The 24,200-nt window shown below is 36.4% G+C and overlaps 1 protein-coding gene across 1 annotated transcript in view; it reads right to left on the bottom strand.

The window, feature by feature from the left end:
• MYT1L (myelin transcription factor 1 like) overlaps nt 1-24,200 on the bottom strand; it is a 319,918-nt gene that overhangs the window by 120,260 nt on the left and 175,458 nt on the right. Inside the window, 3 exon segments of the mRNA XM_040552858.1 lie at nt 11,419-11,481; nt 11,794-11,827; nt 12,010-12,064. Of these exon segments, the coding sequence (XP_040408792.1) occupies nt 11,419-11,481; nt 11,794-11,827; nt 12,010-12,064 (152 nt within the window).

Genomic DNA, 24,200 nt, shown 5'->3' with positions numbered 1-24,200 from the left:
CTATCTTGTCAAGACTGCATTCTGTTCCTCTCTGAAATGAATGTCTGTCTTTTATACGAAGTGCTAATACTGGGACTGGAATCAGAGTTTCCAGAGTCTATCCAGAAAGTCTATCTGCAACTCTGTCCTCAGAGTGACAGAACTCCTTCCCTCTTCCCTTACCGTATATTATTGTCCATAAAACAAAAACAGATCGAGAAAAGAGAGAAAAAAAGCATCCTGATATATTAACTTCTTTATTGTCAACAGAAGTTCCCAGAAGATGGGAGATATATAATCACTAGTGGGGTCCCTCAAGGCTCCATTTTAGGGCCAGTCCTCTTCAATGTTTTTATAAATGATTTGGATGTAGGACTAGAAGGTGTTGAGCGAATTTGCCGACGACACCAAACTTGCAGGAGTTGTGGACTCGGATGAGGGTGGAAAGGCCTTGCAGAGAGATCTGGACAGATTGGAGAGCTGGGCGATCACCAACCACATGAAATTTAACAAAAGCAAGTGCCGGGTCCTGCACCTGGGACAGGGCAACCTTGGCTATACGTACAGACTGGGCGACGAGACACTGGAGAGCAGCCCCGCAGAGAGGGATCTGGGGGTTGTGGTTGACAGCAAGTTGAATATGAGCCAGCAGTGTGCCCTGGCAGCCAGGAGGGCCAACCGTGTCCTGGGATGCATCAAGCACGGCATCGCTAGTCGGTCGAGGGAAGCAATTGTCCCGCTCTACTCTGCGCTGGTGCGGCCTCACCTCAAGTACTGTGTGCAGTTCTGGGCACCACAGTACAAAAAGGACATTAAACTGTTGGAGAGTGTCCAGAGGAGGGCGATGAAGATGGTGAAGGGCCTAGAGGGGAAGACGTATGAGGAGCAGCTGAGGTCACTGGGCCTGTTCAGCCTGGAGAAGAGGAGGCTGAGGGGGGACCTCATCGCAGTCTACAACTTCCTCGCGAGAGGGAGTGGAGAGGCAGGTGACCTATTCTCCGTAATCACCAGTGACAGGACCCACAGGAACGGTGTAAAGCTGAGGCAGGGGAAGTTTAGGCTAGACATCAGGAAGAGGTTCTTCACCGAGAGGGTGCTTGCACACTGGAACAGGCTCCCCAGTGAAGTAGTCACTGCACCAAGCCTGTCTGAATTTAAGAAGTGATTGGACTGTGCACTTAGTCACATGGTCTAAACTTTTGGGTAGACCTGTGCGGTGTCAGGAGTTGGACTTGATGATCCTCATGGGTCCCTTCCAACTCGGGATATTCTATGATTCTATGATTCTATATGTTCTAACTCCTACTGACAAAGCATAAAATAGTGTGTGAGTGCTATGCTTGTACAGATCACAAATTGGAGGACTTTAAAAACACTTGCTACACTGAAACAAGAAGATAAGAGATGTAATAGTTATGTTATGGATTTAATACAAGATAGTTACCAGGGTGCCCAAATAAATGCTTCCTAGCAGAATACCAGAAACTTGATGAAGATTAATGTTTGCAGTATAGTTCTATACAACTCTACTTTGACTTCAGAGTTAGACACAAAATTGGAGGCAGATTTTTGAGGGTCCATTTTTGAGGGTCACCACTGGGTGACTTAAAGGAGAAGTCAAATTCCTGACAGCTTTTAGCTTTAGCTCTTAGCTTTAGCATTTATTCTGAATGCCTATTTCCTGTTTGCCACACATGGGTAAGATTTTCTTGTGGAGACATTGTGAGGATGAAAATTTTATCATAAATCACACTTAGTTTAAAACACAGGCCTAACTACTTTCTCAGGAGTATTTCCTCTTAAACATTACACTGCTTCTCCATGATACCAAGCGTACTTAAAGTGTGGCACTGCTGATCCCTGCAAATAACAAAAAGGCGTTAGATTCTGCAATCCCTTTTCGTGTAATCAGTGAACTTCAAAATTTTCTTGGAAAGGTGATTCAGGTGAATAGCCAGGAGACTAATTTGGGAGGTCTAGTCATCCGATTAAAGTTATAGAGTGTCCTAAGCAGTATAGTGCTAAAGATGTCTTCAGGAGGTATTTAACCCCCGGGCATTTGATTCTCTACAGTGGATATATTTATTTAGTTTTATTATTGTCATCAAAGATATCTCAGGAGTACCTCTCCTTTCCCTGTCCTGGGCTGACACGACTAGAAGCAGTACTTCATACCAACCACTAATAAGAAGTGATGTCTTTGAAAGAACCGTCTCAACTTATTGAAGAACTTCAATGTAAGTCTTTAAAGACACATCATAGTTTATTTTTAGGAAAAAAAAATCCAACAACCAACAACTATTCTTTATTGTCTTTTTCCTATGAGCTTGTTTTTATTTTCTCACTTCTTTACTCTTTTATGCCTCATTTCTGTCCTTTTTCACAGATTCAAACAATGGTTGAGGTTGGAAGGAACCCCTGGGGGGGACCTAGTCCAACCCATACACCTAGAGCAGCCGCCCAAGACCATGTCCACGTGGCTTTTGAAGATCTCCAGAGAGGGAGACTCCACAACCACTCTAGGCAACCTGTGCCAGTGCTCTGTCACCCACACAGTAAAGAAGTGTTTCCTGAGGTTCAGATGACACCTCCTGTGTTCCAGTGTGTGGCTATTGCCTTTGTCCTGGTGCTGGACACCACTAAAAAGAGCTTAGTTCCATCCTCTTCGCACCCTCTCTTTAGGTATTTATAAGAATTAATAAGATCTCCCCTGAGACTTCTCTTCTCTAGGCTAAACAGTCCCAGCTCTCTCAGTCTTTCTTCATAGGTGACGCACTCCAGACCCTTCATCATCTTTGTGACTCTACATATCTATCAATATAGACTATTCTGCTAGCAAGATCTAGTGATTAAGACCTTGCAGAAGTTCCATGCAGACCTTCATATCTGGGGTTTCTTCATATTAGAGTAGGTTTCTTGATTTCTTAGTTTCTTTATAATCTTTCGCTTGTCCAGGTAACACTAAGGTGTCTGATCTCATAAGATCTGAATACTTGAAAGAAATATCTGACTTCCTCTGCCACTTTTTTTAAAGGATTTTGGCAGAATGCAGATAATTTCCACTGTGATGGAGAATAAAATGTAGTATTGTTTGATAGCATAGGTACCACCTATAGATAATTTTATTTTCCAGATCATGTCTGCTAGTTGTATTGATGAGGACACTGAAGCAAGGAATAAGATTGGGTTCTGTGTCTACCCAGCTGCCAGTATCGAGCAGTACCTTTTCCTGTCTCCAAATCCCTGACTTGAGATTTTGCAATCCACACCATTTCCCAACAACGTATACAATGACTATGCTGCTGCTCAGAAAAACTGTTGATAAGAAGGATGTAGACAGTTCTACAGTATGCTAAAAGCCAGTGTCCAATGTTGCTCCAGAATTTTCTGATGTAGTGTAAGGCTACTATGACTGTGTTATCACTAAAATACACAACAATAAAAACGTCTTGATACTCCCAGCTTTCTAAATCTCAGAATCAACATTTTTACAGAAAAGGATGAAGCAGTAATTCACAAAGTATGGAACAGGGAAACTATAGTTGTTTCTAAATGTAAAATTGTCATTATCATTACAAATCAGTTATTTTTGCTATATCCTCCAGAAAAAGCTTTTGATACAGAAAGTACTGAAATGTAAGGTTAGACTTCCTCTAATATCAGTGCTCACTTAAAAGTCTTTATTTAAATATTCAATAAATATCAGATTTTTGGGCCCAATATATGCTTCTTTCTTTACATCTTAAGATGCCTGAAATTCTCTCCCTGTTTACAAGTGGGGAAACAGAGGCATAGGCAGACGAAATGTCTTGCCCATCATGTGCGAATGGACTCTGTAGATCCTCATTTTCATTATGAAAAGCACAAATTATTCAACCTTAAACAATTTATTTCTCTCCTAAGAGAGCAAAATGTTCTCAGCAAAGCTACCAGGCCAACCAAATAAATTTCCCATAGGCAAAGAAAAATATGTATAGCTACTTTCAGGATCTTCTCCTATTACTGGTTGTATTTTTTGTTGTTGTTTTTGATTTATTTTTTTATTTTTTATTTTTCCTTCCCATACTTTCTGCACGTTCTTCATTTACTTTGTAGCTGATGGCAACATCTCCATACAGACCTTTCCACAGAAAATACTGTGGCTGTGAGTGGACTTCTGCATGAGAAATATGCCCAGCACCCACCACTTCAAAGAAAATGAGCATATCACTTGAGCAACATGTAAACCTAGAGACCCACTGCAGAAAGCTCATCCAAAATCTGCTGTGTGCTCTTAGTGTTAGATCAACACTCTTCTGCCTTTGATTTTTATCCTCCCCTCCCCCCGCTCCGCTTTATTACGCTAGTACTCCTGGCACATGAAGAGACTTGCTGCCACTGAAATTGCTATTCCCAATCCATATGGTGGTAGGAGAAATTGAGCTGTGGTTCTTTTATGTGGTAAGCTCTAGGTAATGGCCACTAGCTTGCAGAGCCACACACCAATTGCTGGTGTATATCTGGTTGACGTTTCAGACCCAACTTTGTACCTTTCTAATCATTAATCAACAATCAGACAAAGAATGTATTGCTGAATCTAGACAGCAGCCAATACAGAACTCTAATACATTATGGATTCTCTGTCAGCACATTTATTTATTGTTTGCAGCGTTCTGTTTAAAAATCCCTATGCTCTTTCATTTTATTTATTTATTTATGCATTTATTTATTTATTTCTCTTTAGCTGGATTTAACAAAGCAGTGAATCTCCATTTATTAACATCTTCTACAAATACTGAATGGTGAATTATGCTGTATAAAATACAATTATAGTATTATTCTTGGTATTTACTACTACTTACCAAAATCTTTAGCAAATATATCATTAAATGAAAGAATTAAATTGCCTAGGCAGAGCCAGAGTGCTTTTTTGTCCTCAGGTAAATATCCAGTAGATCATTTTATCATTATTTAACATTATATTAAAGGTTGGTGATCAGCTTTGAGAGAAATGAATATGCATTTGTCTATACTTCCAGCATTCAGTGTGATTTTTCACAGTATCAAAAAAGGAAGGAACAATAAGGACTTCACTGTTTTGCAGTTAGGCTTTAACACAAATGCATCAGTGGACCTGGGGTTCTGCACAGCATGCAGCCATGCTCTGCTATCAAATTAATGTTAAAATATGTATGTCCTGGCTTCTGATTTATAATATCGTTGACAAATAGTAAAAAGGACAGGCATGCCATAAAGTTTATGGATGGAGCGATGGCATGCACAATGATGCCTCATAAAGAATAAAGGGGGAAAAGTTATTTATTCTTGTGGATTCAAGAACTAAAATACAGATAGACTGCGTGCACAGAATTTTTCATAAATATCCCACAGTGCACCCTGTTGTACAGCAGCCATACATTAATTAGAGCATTCAGCAGACACTGCAATGTGTTACACTCACCCAAGTGAATCTTCATTTTTCACATGCAGGGCCTTACTAATTAAAATCAGCTTTGCAATTAAATGTGGAAAATTGTGTTAAACTTTCAAGCGTGGTTTAGAAAAAATGTATTTATTTTTAGGGTATTTTATTTTGATGCAAATGAATTTTCCATCAAAGTGAGACCAGTAAAAGGGAGGTATGAGGATTTCTCTTTTTTGTATTATAGATGCTCCTCTCAGTTGCAAGTTGCAATGCTCCACTATCTCTCTGCCAGTACCTGGCCCTGTTCCAATGCTTTTAGTGAGTGCTATCTGTCAAGGCATGAATAATACAGCCCCTAGGCTCTCGGCAGAATCCAAATGAGGCATACATCAGGAAGCAAGCACTCGACTTTAGCTCCAGAACATGCTCCTGTGAAGACAGGCAATTATTCACCCACGGCTGCAGCCATGGCAATCAAACTGGTGGGTGAAAAGGTATATGAAATGAAAAAATTTGAATAAGAAATATGGCACAACAAGCCAGAGAAATTCAATAATTTTCTAATAAGAGAGAGAGATTTGAGTCTTTTAATTTCGAAGTTTGGGAGTCTGAATTAGTTCACTCACTCTATTCTAAAATATAGATGACTTAACTACAGTATATAATGCGAAGGTAATACAAGGGTGTGTGGGGCTTTTCCTGATCAGAAGAACGATGCTAAATTCTAAGTTGTTTATAAATTTAAGTAAATCAAGTGTATCAAGTGACAAATCTCATGCTTAAAAATTAAAAGATGATCAAAATTCTATCTGTATAATGGGATAGGTAGAAACAGCCTCGTAAAGCAACAAAGAACTGGCTGATATAAAAAAAATGGTGGTAAATTGAAATATTATACATTTTATAAGGCTAGGGACAATTCATACATTATAGATCCAAACATTATTTTAAGATCCCTCCTCACTTTTGAGGCTTGCATATTTTTGCGTGACATTGTATCAGTAATTAATGAAAAAAAAAACACCACACATATACATGCAATATGAATGGGAGAAAAGTTATGCAAAATTCCTTGGCAGATGAAGTCTTTAAGATGCTTTATTTTACCTGAATTCTTATTTTCAGGAAACAAATTCATGATATATTGAGAGCTCTATAAGTATTTCTATTTTAAATTAGAAAGGCTTATCATTTGACCTTAACAATTCATTCTTCACTTAAATTTGATGCATATTGTTTCAGACTAAAATTGTGTTTAGCTTGAATTTCTATTCAGTGGTTTTATCTGCTTTCAAATACACTTATGTATGCATTAAAAGAATCCTAAATTAATATATATAGTACCAAGCTACGAGCTTAAAATTCCTTTTTGGGCTCTTATTTGTTAAAACTTGTTTCATTCTGAAGCACGTCACATTTAGCAAGTGATTAATCCATTACAGAATCTAATTGCTTTTGTTATTTGAGAAAAAAAATTAAATGACAATGTTAAGATGCTTTTAAAATAGGCCACTGCATATGATAAGTATTTGTTTTCATAGAATCTAGTTAAAATTTCTATGATGCATCTAAATACCTATTTACTTGACAAACCTTAGACATCTACTGCTATATGATGTGGTGTGTTTTTTTTTTTAGTTTTGTTTTGTTTTTGTTTGTTTGTTGTAAATAATAAATGCATAGCAACACAGTAGAGCGTAATACTTCCAAAGCTGTCATTCACATCTACTTGGCAAATAATATAGGCCACAGTTTATGCTCAGTTAATTTAGAGTAGCTATGGGATTTTCACCTGTGTATCTTACAGATACTTTTGTAAGTCCACTTCTGTGATCAGAAGTTGGACTTTTGCATTTATAGTTGTATACATAGAATACGAATCCTTTTGTCTTTAAAGTTTACTAATGAAACTGGCTAACTTCCGACTAATCACAAGGAAAAAACATTCAAATATTGATATTTTTCTTCAGAGAGTTAGCTGATAGACATCCTGAAAACATGGTTCTGAGAGCACTGTCCTAGTGTGCCTTGGCTAACTGCAATATAACCAGATAAGTTGTTCGCAACTAAGTGTTCAAGGATCTGGATCATGTTTATTCTTCAAAAATTATACACAGCTTTGCATATGTAAGAGTACTGTTCATTATTATGCTGCGCTTCACAATGGGCCTGAAAAGCTACTAAGTGAATAAAATAAGCAGTGTCAGGAGCATGGTCCAGTAAGAGCCTCTGCTTTTCACTCCTAAGATATGAAATCTTTTCATGTCTTCACATTTGTCTGAATGGCTCTGTGTGTCCCTCCTCCCACCCCCATATCTTTCACCTTTGTCTTTTTTTTTTTTTTTTTTTTTTTGCCACAAAGATATATAAATTTCTTTAACTCCATGAACTGTGGGTATTCTAGCTGACCTTGGTGACTGCAAACATATACATCAGGTACTGAAATCTTACTATGTAAACTTTAACATCTAGGCAGTGCATCATAGCTGCTGCTAGAGGATCCATGATAGCTTCAAGTTTCTAGCTATTGCTAAAATACAAATAATAAAAAAAAAGATATGACACTGCTCTTAATACCACCTAACTTTGGGCACTTACACTCAGACTGGAATGCTTTTTGAACTTTCTATGCAGTCACTGGAGAAAGATGTTCCAAGTTAATTTTAGAGATCCTACCATTCTGCCCTAAACTGCCCTGCAGAGCAGCCTGTAAGTCTTAGCTGACTTGTTAACATGCCCATCCAGCAAGCTAAAATAAGCCCTGTACTTCAGAGCTGACAGCAAAGTATTCACTATCATGCAAAGTTTCATTTTACAGCAAAGCTTGGTACAAAGAAAAATTCAAAAAGATGGAAATGATGCAACAAGCTGTTACCACTATTTTCTTATCCTAGTACCAGTCTTGTGTTTTGATACACCTCAATGGCTTATAAGTTTTGCTTCTTTCCCTGGCTAAGCGTAGCATTGCAGGATTATGGTTTGGACTTGTGAACCGTAGTAACAGCACTTTTATAATTAAATGGGGTACAAAACATATGATAAAACTCTCCTTTAACTTCTACCTAATATTTTGTCAGCAGAACATCTCATCTCCTGAATCTGTCTGAAAATTTGAAAGGATCTGTATATTTCATTTCAATTTTAATGTAGTATCTGAACACCATTTTCACAGTCACATTGGTATTATAAAGATAAAATTATATTGACAAAAATAAAATAATAAAATAAAATAAAATAAAATAAAATAAAATAAAATAAAATAAAATAAAAAAACAAAACAAAACAAAACAAAACCAAAGCAAAACCAGAAATTCCAGAGACTTCAAGATGTCATAAAAAAAAATAAATAGAGTAATGCTAGAGAACTCTGAATGCGTCTAGTGGAAGTAAATACATTTCGTTTCTCATAATGAGCTAGTCTGATATTGTGAATGGAAAGGTCTTAACCTCATTAAAATGTTCTGTAGGCCTAAAAGGAATTGAGTTAGGCATCACTCAAGATATACAATTCCCTCAGCACATGAAATTTTTAAGACAGTCTGATTTCCTTGGAAGAAATGTTGGAGGATCTTTCCCACCCAAAAAGAAAATTAGAAAGAAGAAAAAGATAAATTCTTTCAAAAACTTAAAATTATTAGGTGTTGATTGGACAAGATTAAAAAATTATATATTGCTATTTCAGAAAACAAGTATGCTGTAAGCTTCAACAAAGAATTTTGTTCTACACTAAATAAGACATATATTAGTTAAATATATTTTGATTCGTGGATTGATGATCAGCGTGGCAAGAGAACAACTTAAAAACCCTACAAATTCTTTAGTCGTTAGAAAAAATGAATTTTTGATGTATTTCCAATTTTTATTCTTTGCGCATCCGCCCCAAAATTTCATTTAATTAACAGCTCTGAAATTCAGTCTGTTCGTGTACTGACATACCAGAATCATGTCAAGAAAGCAAATACAGAACTGATGTCTCCAAACTGCATGTAATCTTTCTAAACCTTACATCTATTCGTTCCCCCTACCTCGAAAGAGTGATGTTACACAAACACTGAGACATAGGAGAAAGTTAGTGTAACTTATAAGATTTATTTATTTATTTATTTTTAAGCTAAAGAGTTTCCTTCTGTTTGGTTTCAAAATTATTGTTCTTGAAAACTGCATGCTAGCTGCATGTAGCTAACAATCTTGTAAGTAGAAAGGGCATTATAATCATGTCATTTAACTTTGGCTGCTCATGAAATTTGTGAAGAAGGATTTGGTGCTATTCATTAATTACTGATGAAGGTTGTATTTACGTGGAGAAAATGGACAAAAGTAAACATGGTTTGAAATGAGAAGTCACTAGCGGTTTTAAGAAGAATCGTTTTGGCTACCTCTAAATCAGTGCTCCAATTTAACCAAATCCCTCAAATAACCACAAAAACATTACCATTTTTATGAGTGAAAAAGGATTAGAAAAAAAAATCTGAATATAAATATTTAATGTTTCATATTTTAAAATGTAATTCAAAAGAATTTTAATATCAGGCACAACACTTTCTTGTTTTAATTTTTCATTTTCTTGACCTGTCCCTAAGCTTCATTTTCTGCTAAAAAATGATACATCCAACACTGAGTGGACAAACATGTCACTGTTTTATATTTTGCATCTTTCAAATAAATGCCTTAACCACAAACGTATAGAATGGAACAGAACGGAACAGAACAGAACGGAACGGAACAGAACAGAACAGAACAGAACAGAATAGAATAGAATAGAATAGAATAGAATAGAATAGAATAAAATAGAATAGAATTCAGCTGGAAGGGACATATAGAAATCATAAAGTCCAACTGTATAATTTCAATTTAATTAATTAAAAACAAATATCCTCACTACAAATCAGTTGTCTGATTTGGTGCTAAATATGTATTCCTATAAACACGGCAAGTGCTTTAAAACCTGAAAAAGTCAATAGTGAAAAAAATCTTAATGGTTTCAGGAGAATTTAACACTAGTTTGAACACCTCTCTCTTCAGATGGCCAAAACATCAGCCATTTTACAATAGAGGCTGCTGTATAAAATATGTCAAATAAAATGTACAGCACAGGAGAAAAAATAATGCATTCTTGAGCTTAAACAGTTTTTCAAAACATTATGTGAGAAATACATGCACAGAAAATGAATGTTGCTTATACAGTTGTATAAGACAATATTGAACATGTACATTGAAGACAAATTTAAATACTGAGTTCTAAATTAATTTGAAGCACATGTGTATGTATGTATAACATAATGCTATTTTGATATATTATTAACAATAAACAGCTAAACACATTTTCTTAATGGAGATCTCTCTGCATACTATAGTTTAAAAACTGAAGTAAAGATATAACTATAGTGTAATATTTGAATCCAGAAGTCTTATTATTAGTGATTTTGTCTTGGGCTTCAACCCTTAATTCTAACCTGATTATCAAACTTACAATGTTCAGAAGCTCTCATTCAGTTATGAAATACATTAAGTAACAGAAGTCACACTGGCACCAACCATGTCAGTAAGGCCAAATTTTAATTTGCCTTCACATGATCAAGAAAGCTGCATGAAAAAAATGAGAGAAGACTGAAAATGAGAACAAGTTTCCTCAGCAAGAATGTGGTTTAGATTTTGTGTGACACTTACTTACATGGTTAGGATCGATAGAGTAGTCCTATAAGTATGGTTTAGGTTTTAGGTCCTGTAAGTATGGGTTTAGGACCTGTCCTCATTTGCATTTTTAAAGGTTTTAATTTATGTGAGTCTTACTCTTGATGGAAATTTTGAAGGTTTTGAATAGCGTAGCACCATAAAGACAAATGAAATGCACTGCCTTAAAAAAAGAAAGAAAGAAAGAAAGAAAGAAAGCAAGCAAGAAAGAAGGAAATTTGAATCCAAATAGCTTCTAGAAGGTCCAATTTCAAATTTTTATCATTGTTTGGTTTATCAAGGTCATGCCAGCTGACTTGTTTACCAAATATCTTCATTAAATTATGAAAAATTACAGATATTACCTTCTGTGCCTTGCATATTTGCCACTAACATGACCACTGCCATCACAGCCAGGCGTGGGACAGCTGAAAAATAAAAAAAAAAAGAGAAAGAATTAATTATATAGATGCTGGTGTGCGGCAGAAAGATTATACTAAAAGCAGGCAGTAGGTATTACAGAGATGGAGGGCAACAAAGACAGAAAGAGAGAAATCAAATAACTGAAGGGAAAAAAAAGAGGAGATGCTTTTTATTATCAAGTCTTGAGGGAATTAATTTCATCAGTGCAGCAGGGCATGAGCAAACCACCAATGAACTTGAAAGTGCATTATACCCATTAAAAGGCATGAATTTTCTAAATTGCTAATGGGGATACATTTTACACTCAGAGCACTAACCTGAACAGCTCTTGTATGGCTGGTTCCACGGGAACTGCAGAGAGATGGAAAATATATAAAAATTTATCATCTATTACAAGTATCCCTCTTCTACAGAAAATTACCAGAAAGGTTGTGTAAAAGCAAGGGTCAGAATGAATCGTGCAAAGAGATTCTGGAGGATGAAGGTCACCCTGAGCGGGGGCCTTGAGTGATTTACTGAAGCAAGAGACGTACCTCGAACACCTTTGGAGCGTGTGCGATGGCGCTTCTCGTCTGCATCCACCTCCATCTGGGAATAGATTAGCAGGCAGTCAATGTTCTTATCCTGCATGCACAGACTATCAATGCACAGACTGATACAGTCTCTCACACAATTTATTGACACTGTTTTAATTCCATTTTATCCCGTAAGGGAAAGTCCACCTTACAGAGGATTTTTAGGATCTTTGAGTTTGTTTAAAAACAGAAAATGCAGTGATTTCTGCTTTAATCAGTCCATTTGCATTCTCTGGTTTCGTAGCACATTTTGTGCAGCTGAGTGCCAGTTCCTCTTTTCTAAAGTATATTCCTGACAGAAAGCCCTGATTATGCCCATATTTTGAAACAAGGATGCAATACACTTCTATACAGTTAAAAACTAAAGTTAACGGTTCCACACTATGGGTTGCTTTCTACCCAAATACTTTGGAGTGGGAAAGAGAGGAAGAAATAGTGACTGAAAAGAGACATCATTAGAATTTCATAGATTTCACGTTATTTAATATGGCACTACAGCCTTTGCTAATGTGTTTCATTGTCCAGATGCGTTTTTCAAGCTTCAGAAATGTGCTCACTTGCTAAATATGGCTAAATCTTTACCTTTGTTCTATAAACAGCATTTCTATCAGACGTAACTCCCTATACAGTGATAAATATATAGCGATCTTGAGTCTTTAGGCAGCATCAGGGCTGCTGATTAGACCTCAGAGAGTATAAACACTGATCTGTAGTAGTTCCCATAGAGCCACATGGATTCTTATGATCTTCCGTATCCTATTGTCACCAGATTTTCAAAGGTGAAGCACATAGGCTTAGTGGTGTTTATAATTTGGAACAACACAAGCAGAATGCACTGAACTCTGCTGAGACAGTGTCCCTGAAAATGTATGCAGTATCTGTATCATCAGCTACTTTGGATGTGAAAGAATGGGATGATAAGATGGATCTGTGGTGGTTCATACATAGAGATGATAATAAAAAGGTTAGGAAGCCTGGAAATGTTGCCCCAGTTGTTATGACAGTCTGTGTAAATTTAGAAGGGGCACACCATGAAATAGATTAGCCTGTCTTTCGAAACCAAAGGAAGCACTCTAATTCAAGAATGCTGTGAGTATGCTTTCAGCTACACTGGCAGTCAAAGAAAAGATCACTAAGCTGGAAAAACCCCTATAGGATCCATAAAATTCAGATCCAGAGTCAGGGCAAAGAGGTGAAAAAAAGACTGAAAAAGCTGCAGGCATGCAGTACTATTTTAAATTTCATTGTGTATTGTATGTAGCTTGGTACTTCTCCAGAAAGGCACAGATCTGTCTTTGTCTGTGACCTAGATATCTTGTCATATATGACAATGCATGTCTTGGATGCTCTAGGACACCTCAAAGGATGGTAAGTACCTATGTTTAGGCAGTGGAATCTTACTTATATGTTCACTCACAGATCTTCAAGACTTCATCTGTCATATCAAAGCTTCAACCTTCATCATCCCACATATTCAATGTTTGATGCTGGGAGCAAGCAATTTCCTGAAATTCTACATGACAACCATTTTGGTTCTGTGAAAGGACAGTCACCTGCCAGCCTACCATAGCAGTCCCCAGATACACTTCTGGCACTTCCATGGTCAGGGAACAGTATTCTGCTCCAAAGCCTATCATTAGCTCATACAAATGTAGACTTCCTCACAATTTTCATATCCAGAAAGAGGAAAGGTGAACCTTAGCAACTCACATGGGGTGTACCTCAGCTGACCTACTTTATTCATGACATGTTATAGTTCTGCAAAATAATAAGTTACCATTACAGAGGAGAACATGTGGACATTGAGGACAGGCTAGCTATAGTTAGTTTTAGCCTGGCATCTAAGAGGAGAAATCTTAAGGATTGAAAGTAAAGAGCACAGCTTCAGGAGTAGGAAGAGACTAAATTCTTAAGGTGGCAACAGAGAGAGAAACTCTAGAAATAAAGATAGAAAGGTCTAAGATTTTAATTCAGAGAAAAAAATACATAATCTTGTTAGAAATAAAACTTGGCAAGTCATCATTACAAATAATCAACTTATTTTGGAAAGAAGGGCAGAGAGAAGTAGAGCTAGGAGCTGTCTATCAACATTAGGTGCATTAGCATTATTGATGATTTACAAACAAGGCCCTTTATATTTATACATCTGTGTTCTAACTATTAAATCCAAAGATGGAGTATCATAGAACATCAGTTATATTGGAAGGTATTTTGTAGACTACCATGTAGAACAAGAAACAGGTTGAGTATCTTAGAACTGTAGAACCATAGAATGGTTTGGGTTGGAAGGGACCGTAAAGGTCATCTGACTCCAATCCCCCTGCCATGGGCAGGGACACCTCCCACCAGACCAGGTTGCCCAAAGCCCCATCCAGCCTGACCTTGAATACTTCCAGGGATGGGGCATCCACAGCTTCTCTGGGCAACCCGTTCCAGTGCCTCACTGCTATCATAGTAAAGAATATCCTCCTAATGTCTAATCTAAATCTCCCTTCTTTTAGTTTAAAGCCATTCCCCCTTGTCCTGTCACTCCACCCCCTGACAAAGAGTTCCTCCCCAGCTTTCCTGTAGGCTTCATTTAGGTACTGGAAGGCTGCTATAAGGTTTCCCTGGAGCCTACTCCAGGTTGAACAACTCCAACTCCCTCAGCCTGTCTTCACAGGAGAGGTGCTCCAGCCCACTGAGAGCCTCATGGCCCTCCTCTGGACCTGCTCCAACATGTTCACGTTTAGCTTATTTAGCACTGGTTGATAGGAAAAAAATCTTTGTTGCACCAAAGGATTCTTGTGGAGTGGCAATTGAATGCTATAACCAGAGAAGTTTTCTTGAGCTTTCTAAAAATTTATCTGATAGATTTCTCATATCAAATAACAATAACAATAACATTAACAATAACAATAATAATATATCTATAGTAAACCCCATTTTTTCAATAAAAATTAAACAAACAACAACAACAAAAACCCTTTTGTGGTCACAAGGGTGCAGGAAATTAGGACAACTACATTTCTTATTTTCAGAATCTGATCTCAGTAAATAAATACAAACACAAGATATTTTAAAAACAACACTGTATGAAAGCTGGAAATAATCATAAGCAAAATCAAGGAGAAGGATTTTTTTTAACATAAAATGATGATTAGAAGCAGCTGAAAAATAACAAGTGTCAAACAGTAGTCACATAGCTGTATCAGAAAGATACAAAGCTGAAAAAAAAAGAATTTATAACTCATGAGAAACAAAAAAAATTATATGAATGCACACACATACAACGGTTTACTAATAAATATAAACTATTGAAAATGAGAACTACAGATGTCAGTGAAAAACAACTGTTGAATGGGAAAAATGATAATAAATTACTATATTTTGAAGAATACATATTTATTTAGAGATAATTAAGAACTAGTATTAAAAACCACCAAGAAAAAAAAAAAGTAACAAAGAGCAACTATTAATCATTTTAAAAGCAGCAGGCCCAGACAACATTAATTCCCAAAATTAACCTTGCCTGATGGTTCTCCAAGACATTACTGTTGTTACATAACAATCCTGCAACACCTGGGAAATGCTTGAGAACTTGTCTTGGTTTCTTCTCGGATACAGTTAATTTTTCTCCTAGTAGCTGGCATGGTGCTGTGGTTTGAATTTAGGATGAGAATAATGCTGATAACACACTGATGTTTTAGTTATTGCCGAGCAGTGTTTGCAGAGAGCCAAGGACTGTTCCTCGTGCTGCCCTGCCAGTGAGGAGGCTGGAGTTGCACCAGGAGCTGTGAGGGGACAAAGCCAGGTTGGCCAAAGGGATGCCCCACAGCATGTGGCATCATGCTGAAATATAAATATGGGGTGACTGGTCAGGGTCGGGGGGGAGACCTCTGCTCAGAGATGGGATGGGCATTGGTCAGTGTGTGGTGAGCAATTGTATTGTGCATCACTTGCTTTGTACATTCTATTATTGTTATTATCACCATAATCACTATTATAATTATTTATCTTCCTTTTATGTCCTATTAAACTGTCTTTATCTCAACTCACAAGCTTTTGATTTTTTTCCCCTCGCAATTCTCTCCCCCATCCCACTGAGGGGGGAGAGGGGTGAGTGAATGGCTATGTGGTGCTGAGCTGTCTGCCAGGTTAAACCACAACAGAACTGAAGGAAAGCTGTAATTGTAACTGTCTAAATCAATATTTACTAAGTGCTGAGAGGATGGTGTGGCTCACTAAGTTAATCTTTCTGACACTGACCCTTAATAACATCATACAAAAACTGATATGAGATAGAAGACGATGACGTAATTAGCACCAGTCAACACTTTATCATGGAAAATCTGCAATCAAAAACATTTGAAACTGCTCTTTGATGACATTTTAAAATTTGGTAAAGGTAGATATGTTAGGACATCATAGAGACCTTTTAGACATTTTACTTTCTCTTACTCAGCACTCTGATAGTAAAATAAGCATTCATAACATCAGCATATTTATAATGGTTAAAAAGTATTTCTCCAGAAAAAAAAAAAAAAAAAAAAAAAAAAAGTTGTGTAAAATTTTCTTTACAATAATATAATCCTACAGGTATATGTTCTAGCCCTATAATACTGAGTATCTTCACCAGTACTCTGGAATGTTATATACTACTGAAGTATGCAGCTAACCCAAAATTAACAGAGTGATAAACAATGTTGGAGATAGGCCAATTACATATACTGGCCTGAGTTGCTTGACAGATTTGACTCATCTAAAGAACATGCCAATTCCAACGTCCTACACCTATGAAAAAAGAATGTAGACCATGCTTGAAAGACCAAAGTTCATAATCTGCAAAGCAGTAACAGTGAAGAGGATCTGGACAGCCAGATGAGCATGAGCAATTACTGTATTGCTGTAGCTAAAGGGCAGAATGAGATCCATGGCTGCTCAACCTTTAAGGCTATATTAATTTCCCAGAAAGTCATTGAGGTACTCGGATATGGTCAGTAACTTTGATAACAGAGGGCAAGCTTTCATCAGGACCATGTTTATTTTTCTGTTAGCTTCCTTGACACCTTGTTGGAGACTTAACCTTTCTACAGTATTTAGATTTAGGACTGTCAGTCTCATCATAGACTTAGCCATGAGTAAGCTCTTAAAAGTTTCTACAATCAACACTGCTTTACCTATCTCTAGATAAGCTCACATAACTACCATACATGCTTCTTCAGGGCTGCAAACTGTGAGGGATCCAGAGCTTTAGGCTCTTCACCAAGACAAATAACAAATTTTGCTCCCTAACAAGGAGGTAATTCAGATTTTTCTTCCATATCAGGCAGGTATTCCTGCAAATGACATTCTTGTTAAAATTATCTGAATTTCTTGCTACAGGCATGGAGCCTGAAAGGTTCGGTCTCAAGTTCCAAAACTCCTAGTTCAGCCAACACTTGCTTAGTGAAGTATTCCAGTTTCCCTTTAGCTGTAATGCATCAGAAGTCTGGGAAGACATGAAGGGGCTAAGAGCCCCTAATTTTCCTACATAAGTCTGCAAACAGAGACGCTGCTATTATAATGAAATAGTTTAGAAACTATTAATCTCTTCCATGTATATACAGCTTTTTTCACAATATATGTTCTACTTTGCATTAACACAGACACTCCCAGTTTGAAACAGTACTCATTAAACTTTTCAGTGAAGCAATCTTGGAGAGGGTGATTCAATACTGGGAAAGGTCAGTAAAGAATTAAAACAGTTAGATGGTGTCTAAAAAATTGTGACATACAATGCAAAACTTGGAATATAGATTATTCAAGAGAAATAAGAAATTTTAAGAAAATTTACTTGACCAGGGTCTGCAAATGTCTGGAGTACACAATGATTTCAAAGAAAAGGGAAAAAAAAATCCTTGTAAGAGGAAACAGGAAAAACTGTAATCTGATGGTCAAAAGATAAAGCTAGAAAATGCTAACAGAATAAATCTTATTTAGGAGGTCTGTGGATTCCTCAAATTCATAAATCAAATCTGGATTTCTTAAATTCCTCAAACTGGATTCTCAACCCCCCCTTGAAAATTATCCAACAATTAATCAGGCAGAGTATTTACTCTCTATATAATACAAAGGTAATAGAGATCATTTATGACCTTAAAAATACATTACAAGTATCGGCAAATGCTGTGTAATTGTTATTGCCAAATAAGTATGTTCCTAAAAGTATTGGAAATATTTATTTTTTTTCCCTAATCAAGAGTGTTTGAAATATTCATAATATGATAAAAAGTAAATTGATGAGACAAAAATTCTGATTTCCTGAAAATGCAATGAGTTTATTAAACAACAAAAGTTTGCAGTTTAAAAGTCATCTCCTTGCGACCATAAAGTTACTCAGTAAAGAAAGATTTTTAGCCAGTCATGGTGCAAGATCCAAATTTCTACATGTAAATTCCTGTACTATTTTTACAGCCAAGGATTAGTCAGCATGTATTTTTATAACTTTAAAAATGTCTTTCTTTCAAATGTGTGGAAGTTAAAATGAAAGGATTTAAAGGTAATTATTATTATTTTTTTTTATATCTTAGAGAGTGAAACAAAATGTGCCAAATGCATTTCCCAGAATGAAAATGTTTCTATATTCTCAGAATCAAAGAAACATGAACTGGAAAATGATGAATAGGTTGTGTGAGCAGTGTATCCCATAATATATTAGCATTTGGTGCAGTCTTACTAAAAAAAAAAAAATTGTAAATAGAGCTCATACTGCACTCTAACGTAGTTTTTTCAATGTCTTGTATGCCATTGCAATTTATTTTCTGATAAAGTTATTTATCAATTAAGTAGTTCATACAATCAATTGTTCCTGATAATCTGAATAAGTTTTTAAAAGCTGGATATGTTTTGTGAAATAGCATTGAACAGCATTACTGCATTACTGTACAGTAAGTGAGATGTTTACCAAGGACTTCAGTAAGTCCTCAAATATCTCTTAGCTTTATTATATACTTTTCACTATCTGAAAGCCGGTAACTATTCGCTTTTGGCATACTGACCTCCACTCTGAAATAATAAAAGACAAAAAAATCATAACTGCAAACAACACTATGTAAAATAAATAACTATGTAAAACTAGTAAAAAACTATGTAAAATAAATAAGAAAATAATATTTTAAGCTGAAAGTACAGAACATAATTTTTTTACAATGTATCTATTCATATACTTTAAGGAGTAATTCTGCTGTTTTGTGCAATTCTAATGAAGTTCTCTGGTAATCTGAATTTATGCAGCATGACCCAGAAGAAAAGGCAATTCTATATATTGAGAAGAAAGAGCATGTATATACTAATACAATTTAACTGAAAATCTGGAGTAAATTAATTTAAATTTATTTTTGACAGCTGAAGATATCAGTGCTCAGCATGTGATCTCAATTCTACCATGGTACTTGGTACGTGGTAGTACACAAAACTCCAAATTATGGCATTATTCCAGAAATACTTTCAGATAACACCATATGTGTTTCTACATTGTTCTTTAACCTAGAATGATCCAGGATTTAGGTACTATGGTTTATTATTATTATTATTTTGTTATTATTATTATTATTATTAAGTTTAAGTTGTAAGCTATTTGACCAAAACCATGCCCATAGATGTATAGCTTGATCTGGAAATGCTACATTAAGCAGATGAGGAAAATGAGGTGAAGGTTCTGGGGAATTGAAATACGCAGAGCAAGCTAACCTAAACCTGCTTTCATTGTGCATATACAAAACCTTAACTTTGCATGTGACACCAGAGCTTACTTCTAGAGACCTGATCCCTGGAGTCAATGCAGAGCTTCCTACTTAATTGATTGAGTTTTCTATTGGACTTAGTGATGCAATGCTTATGACAATATGCTCCAACAGATCTTCCTCTCCCCTAAGTGTCAGTAGGGTAGACTAAGCCTGAATTGATAACAATATTTGACCCTTAACTTAGCCCTTACTAATCACAGTCTTGTAAATTAATTTTATTCTATGACTGCGTTTGTGGATGAAAGGAGAGCAGCAGATGTCATTTATCTCAACTTTAACAAGACTTTTGACACAGTATTCTTGTATCCCATTATGACTGTATATGCACAGTCAGTTCTTTGAAATCAGTTCTTAATATTTCAATCCTCTTAATTAAATGAGGCCTATTATTGCTTCTGTCAGAGTAGAATAACATTCTGGATCTTGGTTGTCACAGAAAACTTGTATGATTCTCACAAACTTTTTAAATGAAGTTATTTTTGGTGATCAGATATACAAGACAAAACAGAGAAACTGCAAGATAGAAAATTAAGAAGCTACTGGAGTGCTTAAGGAAAGGTAAAGAAGGAGAAAGGGAAAGCGATTTCCCTGTCCCTTCAGACCCTTTCCCCCACCAACCCAGGTGCCCTCTTTGCATGGACAACTGAAATTTAGTTCAAATATTTTATAGCACCGTTTTCAATAAAATGTCAAGCTTTGTAAAGAATTATTATATTTGAATCTTTCCTTGCGGAAAACACCAATATACAGTCAGGACCTCTTCGAGCAGAGTTCCAGAGGAAAGTATGCAAAGATAAAAGTTAGAACTTGAGGTTGTGTGTTACAAAGGGACAGAATAGGCAGGCATATGAGCAAATTAATGACTAGAATAAGCATATCATGCTACTTTAAAGTGGGTGGATAAGCAGCTGAAACCTTAGTGAAATTTAAGAAATGAGAAGGCAGATTATTGAATTTGTTGGTGTTGATTCTGAACAAAATTTGCACAAAATGTGAGTGCAGCTGTTGGGGTCAGGCCATGGGTCAGAGCACACGTGTCCATTCTGCCAATGACTGGAGGCAAACGGAGGTGTGACAGTGAGTGTTGTCACTAGCAAAATCCAAGCTGGTTGAACCTGTGAGCAGGTAAAGTGCCCTGGGAACAAGGGGATGAGTGGGTCTCTAATGACCAGCTCTGGGTGTGTCCCCAAGGGTGAGAGCACAGGGGCTGGCTGTGGGACCAGGGGAGTCCTGGCTACATGAAGACACACATGCATGTGTGTGCATGTATGTGTGCGATGGTCTGCGCCTGCAACTGGGGTAGCGCTGCAGCCTTGGGACTCCTATATCCAGATGTGAGCAACTGGGGAGACTGAGACTGAGGTGCGGCTGTGGGTTGGATTGAGTGTCTCAGTCCAGCATATTCCCCCTGGTGGACTTCCATCCTGATCAGTCAGAGATGGGATAGAATGAAGCTGTTGGATGAAGGTGATGAAGCATGTCTATGTTTGCATGAGTGTTCTGAGTATCTGTTCATGATCTGTGTGGCTAGCCATGTATATATCTATTTATGTATTTATGTACATATGTATTCATATATTTATATATTTACACATGTAGTGTAAATATGTGCTTTGTCTGTGTGTGCCTGCTTCAGACATGCTGCTGGTTGGACTTGGGGACATTAAGCTGCAGCAGCCTCGCCTCTCTTGAGCTGTTGAGTTCAGCATGATACATTTACCTCTAACAATCTTGTAAATAAGTACAACATATAGTGGTAAATACAGTATGTTGAAAAATTACATGTATATGGTGTCAGAAAGGTTACTTTTCCAATTCTGAAGATGCAGCGTAGCAATTTGTTATATTTTGCACAGGAACAAAAGCAGAAAAATAATGTAGTTCATGGCAGACTTAAATTAATCTATTACAGAAGAAAATTGGTGAGAATCATAGGTTGCTTTAAAAGAAAAAATACCTTACATAATTTAAATTTTTAGAAATGAAGAAGCCAGTATGACTTACTGACATGTAAAGAAATTATTAAATTTAACTAACATGGAGAAACTGAAAGGGATTTCACAAAATATTTAATCATTTCCATTCCCCACTATTGTTACATGCTGTTGGTAAAGGTCTAAAACTATGTAAAATCAGGGCATGATGTTGTGGGGAACAGGCTTGGCAAATGGGAACTAAGCTAATCTTCAGTTCAGGTTACAGAGCAATGCTAGCACATTCACTTCCATATTTGTGGCATTCTAGTCCCATAACTCCTGTCTTTCTTCTGGGTCATAAGACTGCTGGGCAGTACCTAACACTTCACGTAAGTCAAAAAAAATATTGTAACTTCAAGTCCATATTATAATGGACTACTTGTAGTTCTAGTTTCAACTAGATCTGATGTCAGTTTAGCTCTGTTTATGTTTCCAGTGACAATAAAACTATTTGTACTGGTCTTGCATTTTCTTTCAGGATCAGAGGATATGGAACTTAAATGTGTTGCAAGATGGAAGTAGTTGTAGGAGGTGTTCTGAGATATCTGTGAGTGGTTTCAGTGACCTCTTTGCTTATTCCCAGAAAACTGATCTTGATTTGTACTCATCAATGGTTGTGGCTTAAATAATAGGGATCATGTTCTATTAAAGAGTTAAATTTTGTATTTCAGAATCCACTAAGCATAAATACAAAACAAACAAAACAAAAACAATATGGATTGGATCTTCAAGGGACTCACAAGTAAAGCAAAATTTTCTATACTTAATTATTAGTTTGTCATTTGGACTTGAAAGAATTCCACAAAAATAAACAAACAAAAAGGTGATGACAAACAGTAGTGAATATCCACATTTTTTCTCAAATTACTCCATAGGCTTAAAATGAAAGTTTCACACCTGTCAGAAATTATGGGGACCAGAGAATGGCACCAAGTAAACTGTTATAGATGGCAGCCAACTGTTAGGCTTAAAATGCAATAGAATGGGAGAGGCACGAAAGGTAGTTGAAGACTCTCTTTAAAGACAGTGTATTTCCACACTTGATATGATATGTAGAACTTGTACTGACAACAAATGCTTATGTGCACATCCTAAGGGGTAATACGCTCCACAAGACAGGTTTACATTTAACTCATAGTGTTTAACATTAAAGACAAATTTCACATAACTCCATGTTCTGAACAAGCATCAATATCCAAATGCAAATTTACTTAAAGCAAAGTATATATAGTGAGCAGTCTTTTTGGTACAACATACCTAATGAAAGTGTCCATATTTCTATATGTCTAATATTTTGAATGCATTTCTATAAGCATGTATTTCATTAGCTGAAATGTAACTATATTCAAAGGGCCATAACCCAGTCTTTTCTGCAACTTTTATACAATATATTAGCACTACACATTCTTAAATTATCATTAAAATCCTAGCAGAATAAAGAACAAACCAGATATGCGACACTTTAATAACCTGCAACAGTACTGAAGAACAAGTAATATTGTACCTATCATCATACACAGGACTAAGACCACGCAATAAAAATCCAAAACACAGTCAATGAAATTCAGGTCAAAGTGGTGGTAACTTTAGAGTTTTAGCTTTAACTTTGAATCTCCTGATGGCTGTAATCACAATCACGCTGTGTTTCAACCTCTTTGTTAGTTGGAATCACCCACATTCAATTCAGGCCTAGAGGCCCTTTGATCAAACCTATCAGGATTGTGCCTAGCAAGCTGCTTGGAAAAGAGCTCAAATGCTCTGCAGAAACATAAAGCCACTGACTTGTTCCCACGGTTCAGACAGAAGCAGAGTTGTAAGTTACAGCTCTTAGTTGTAAACCAAACAATCATTGTGGAAAATGAGAAGGAAAACAAAGACTTGAACTGTTCCTCTTTGCCTGGCAAATTTCACTTCCAATTCTGCCACAAAAAGTGGCAGACACTTCCTCCTTTGATGAGGGAATAGGGTTTCTGAAGTAAAAATATGACACCTGTTCACACATCTTTTGCATTTTTTTAAATCAGGTTGGGGTTTACTCTCCAGAACTTTTTACCCTCCAGAACTACATTATTTGAGCCTGTAACTAAATTAAGAAATCTGTTGGTTTGTCTTAGATTGATTCACCTGTCAAATAGGGAATAAATAAAAGCATGCATTCTTCTGAAGCCAAGGAGAAAATAGATGAGCTTTGAACATGCAGTTTATACATATAGAGGATGCTCAGGCATTCTGTTTTTCAATGTGAAGCATACACTGATATGTATGATCAAAGACGTCCACAATGGTCCTTTGTATAAGCCAGGACATCATATGTGAAAAAAAAATAAATAAATGAAAGTATAATTATGACACATCATGTATGCATGTAATTTGTGTGCATATAAAAACTAGGGTACCAGCTTTCAAA

Source organism: Cygnus olor, chromosome 3 (genome assembly GCF_009769625.2).
Source record: "Cygnus olor isolate bCygOlo1 chromosome 3, bCygOlo1.pri.v2, whole genome shotgun sequence".
Classification (NCBI taxonomy): domain Eukaryota; kingdom Metazoa; phylum Chordata; class Aves; order Anseriformes; family Anatidae; genus Cygnus; species Cygnus olor.
Note: the sequence above shows the minus strand (reverse complement) of the source record. Positions and strands in the feature narration are given on the sequence as shown.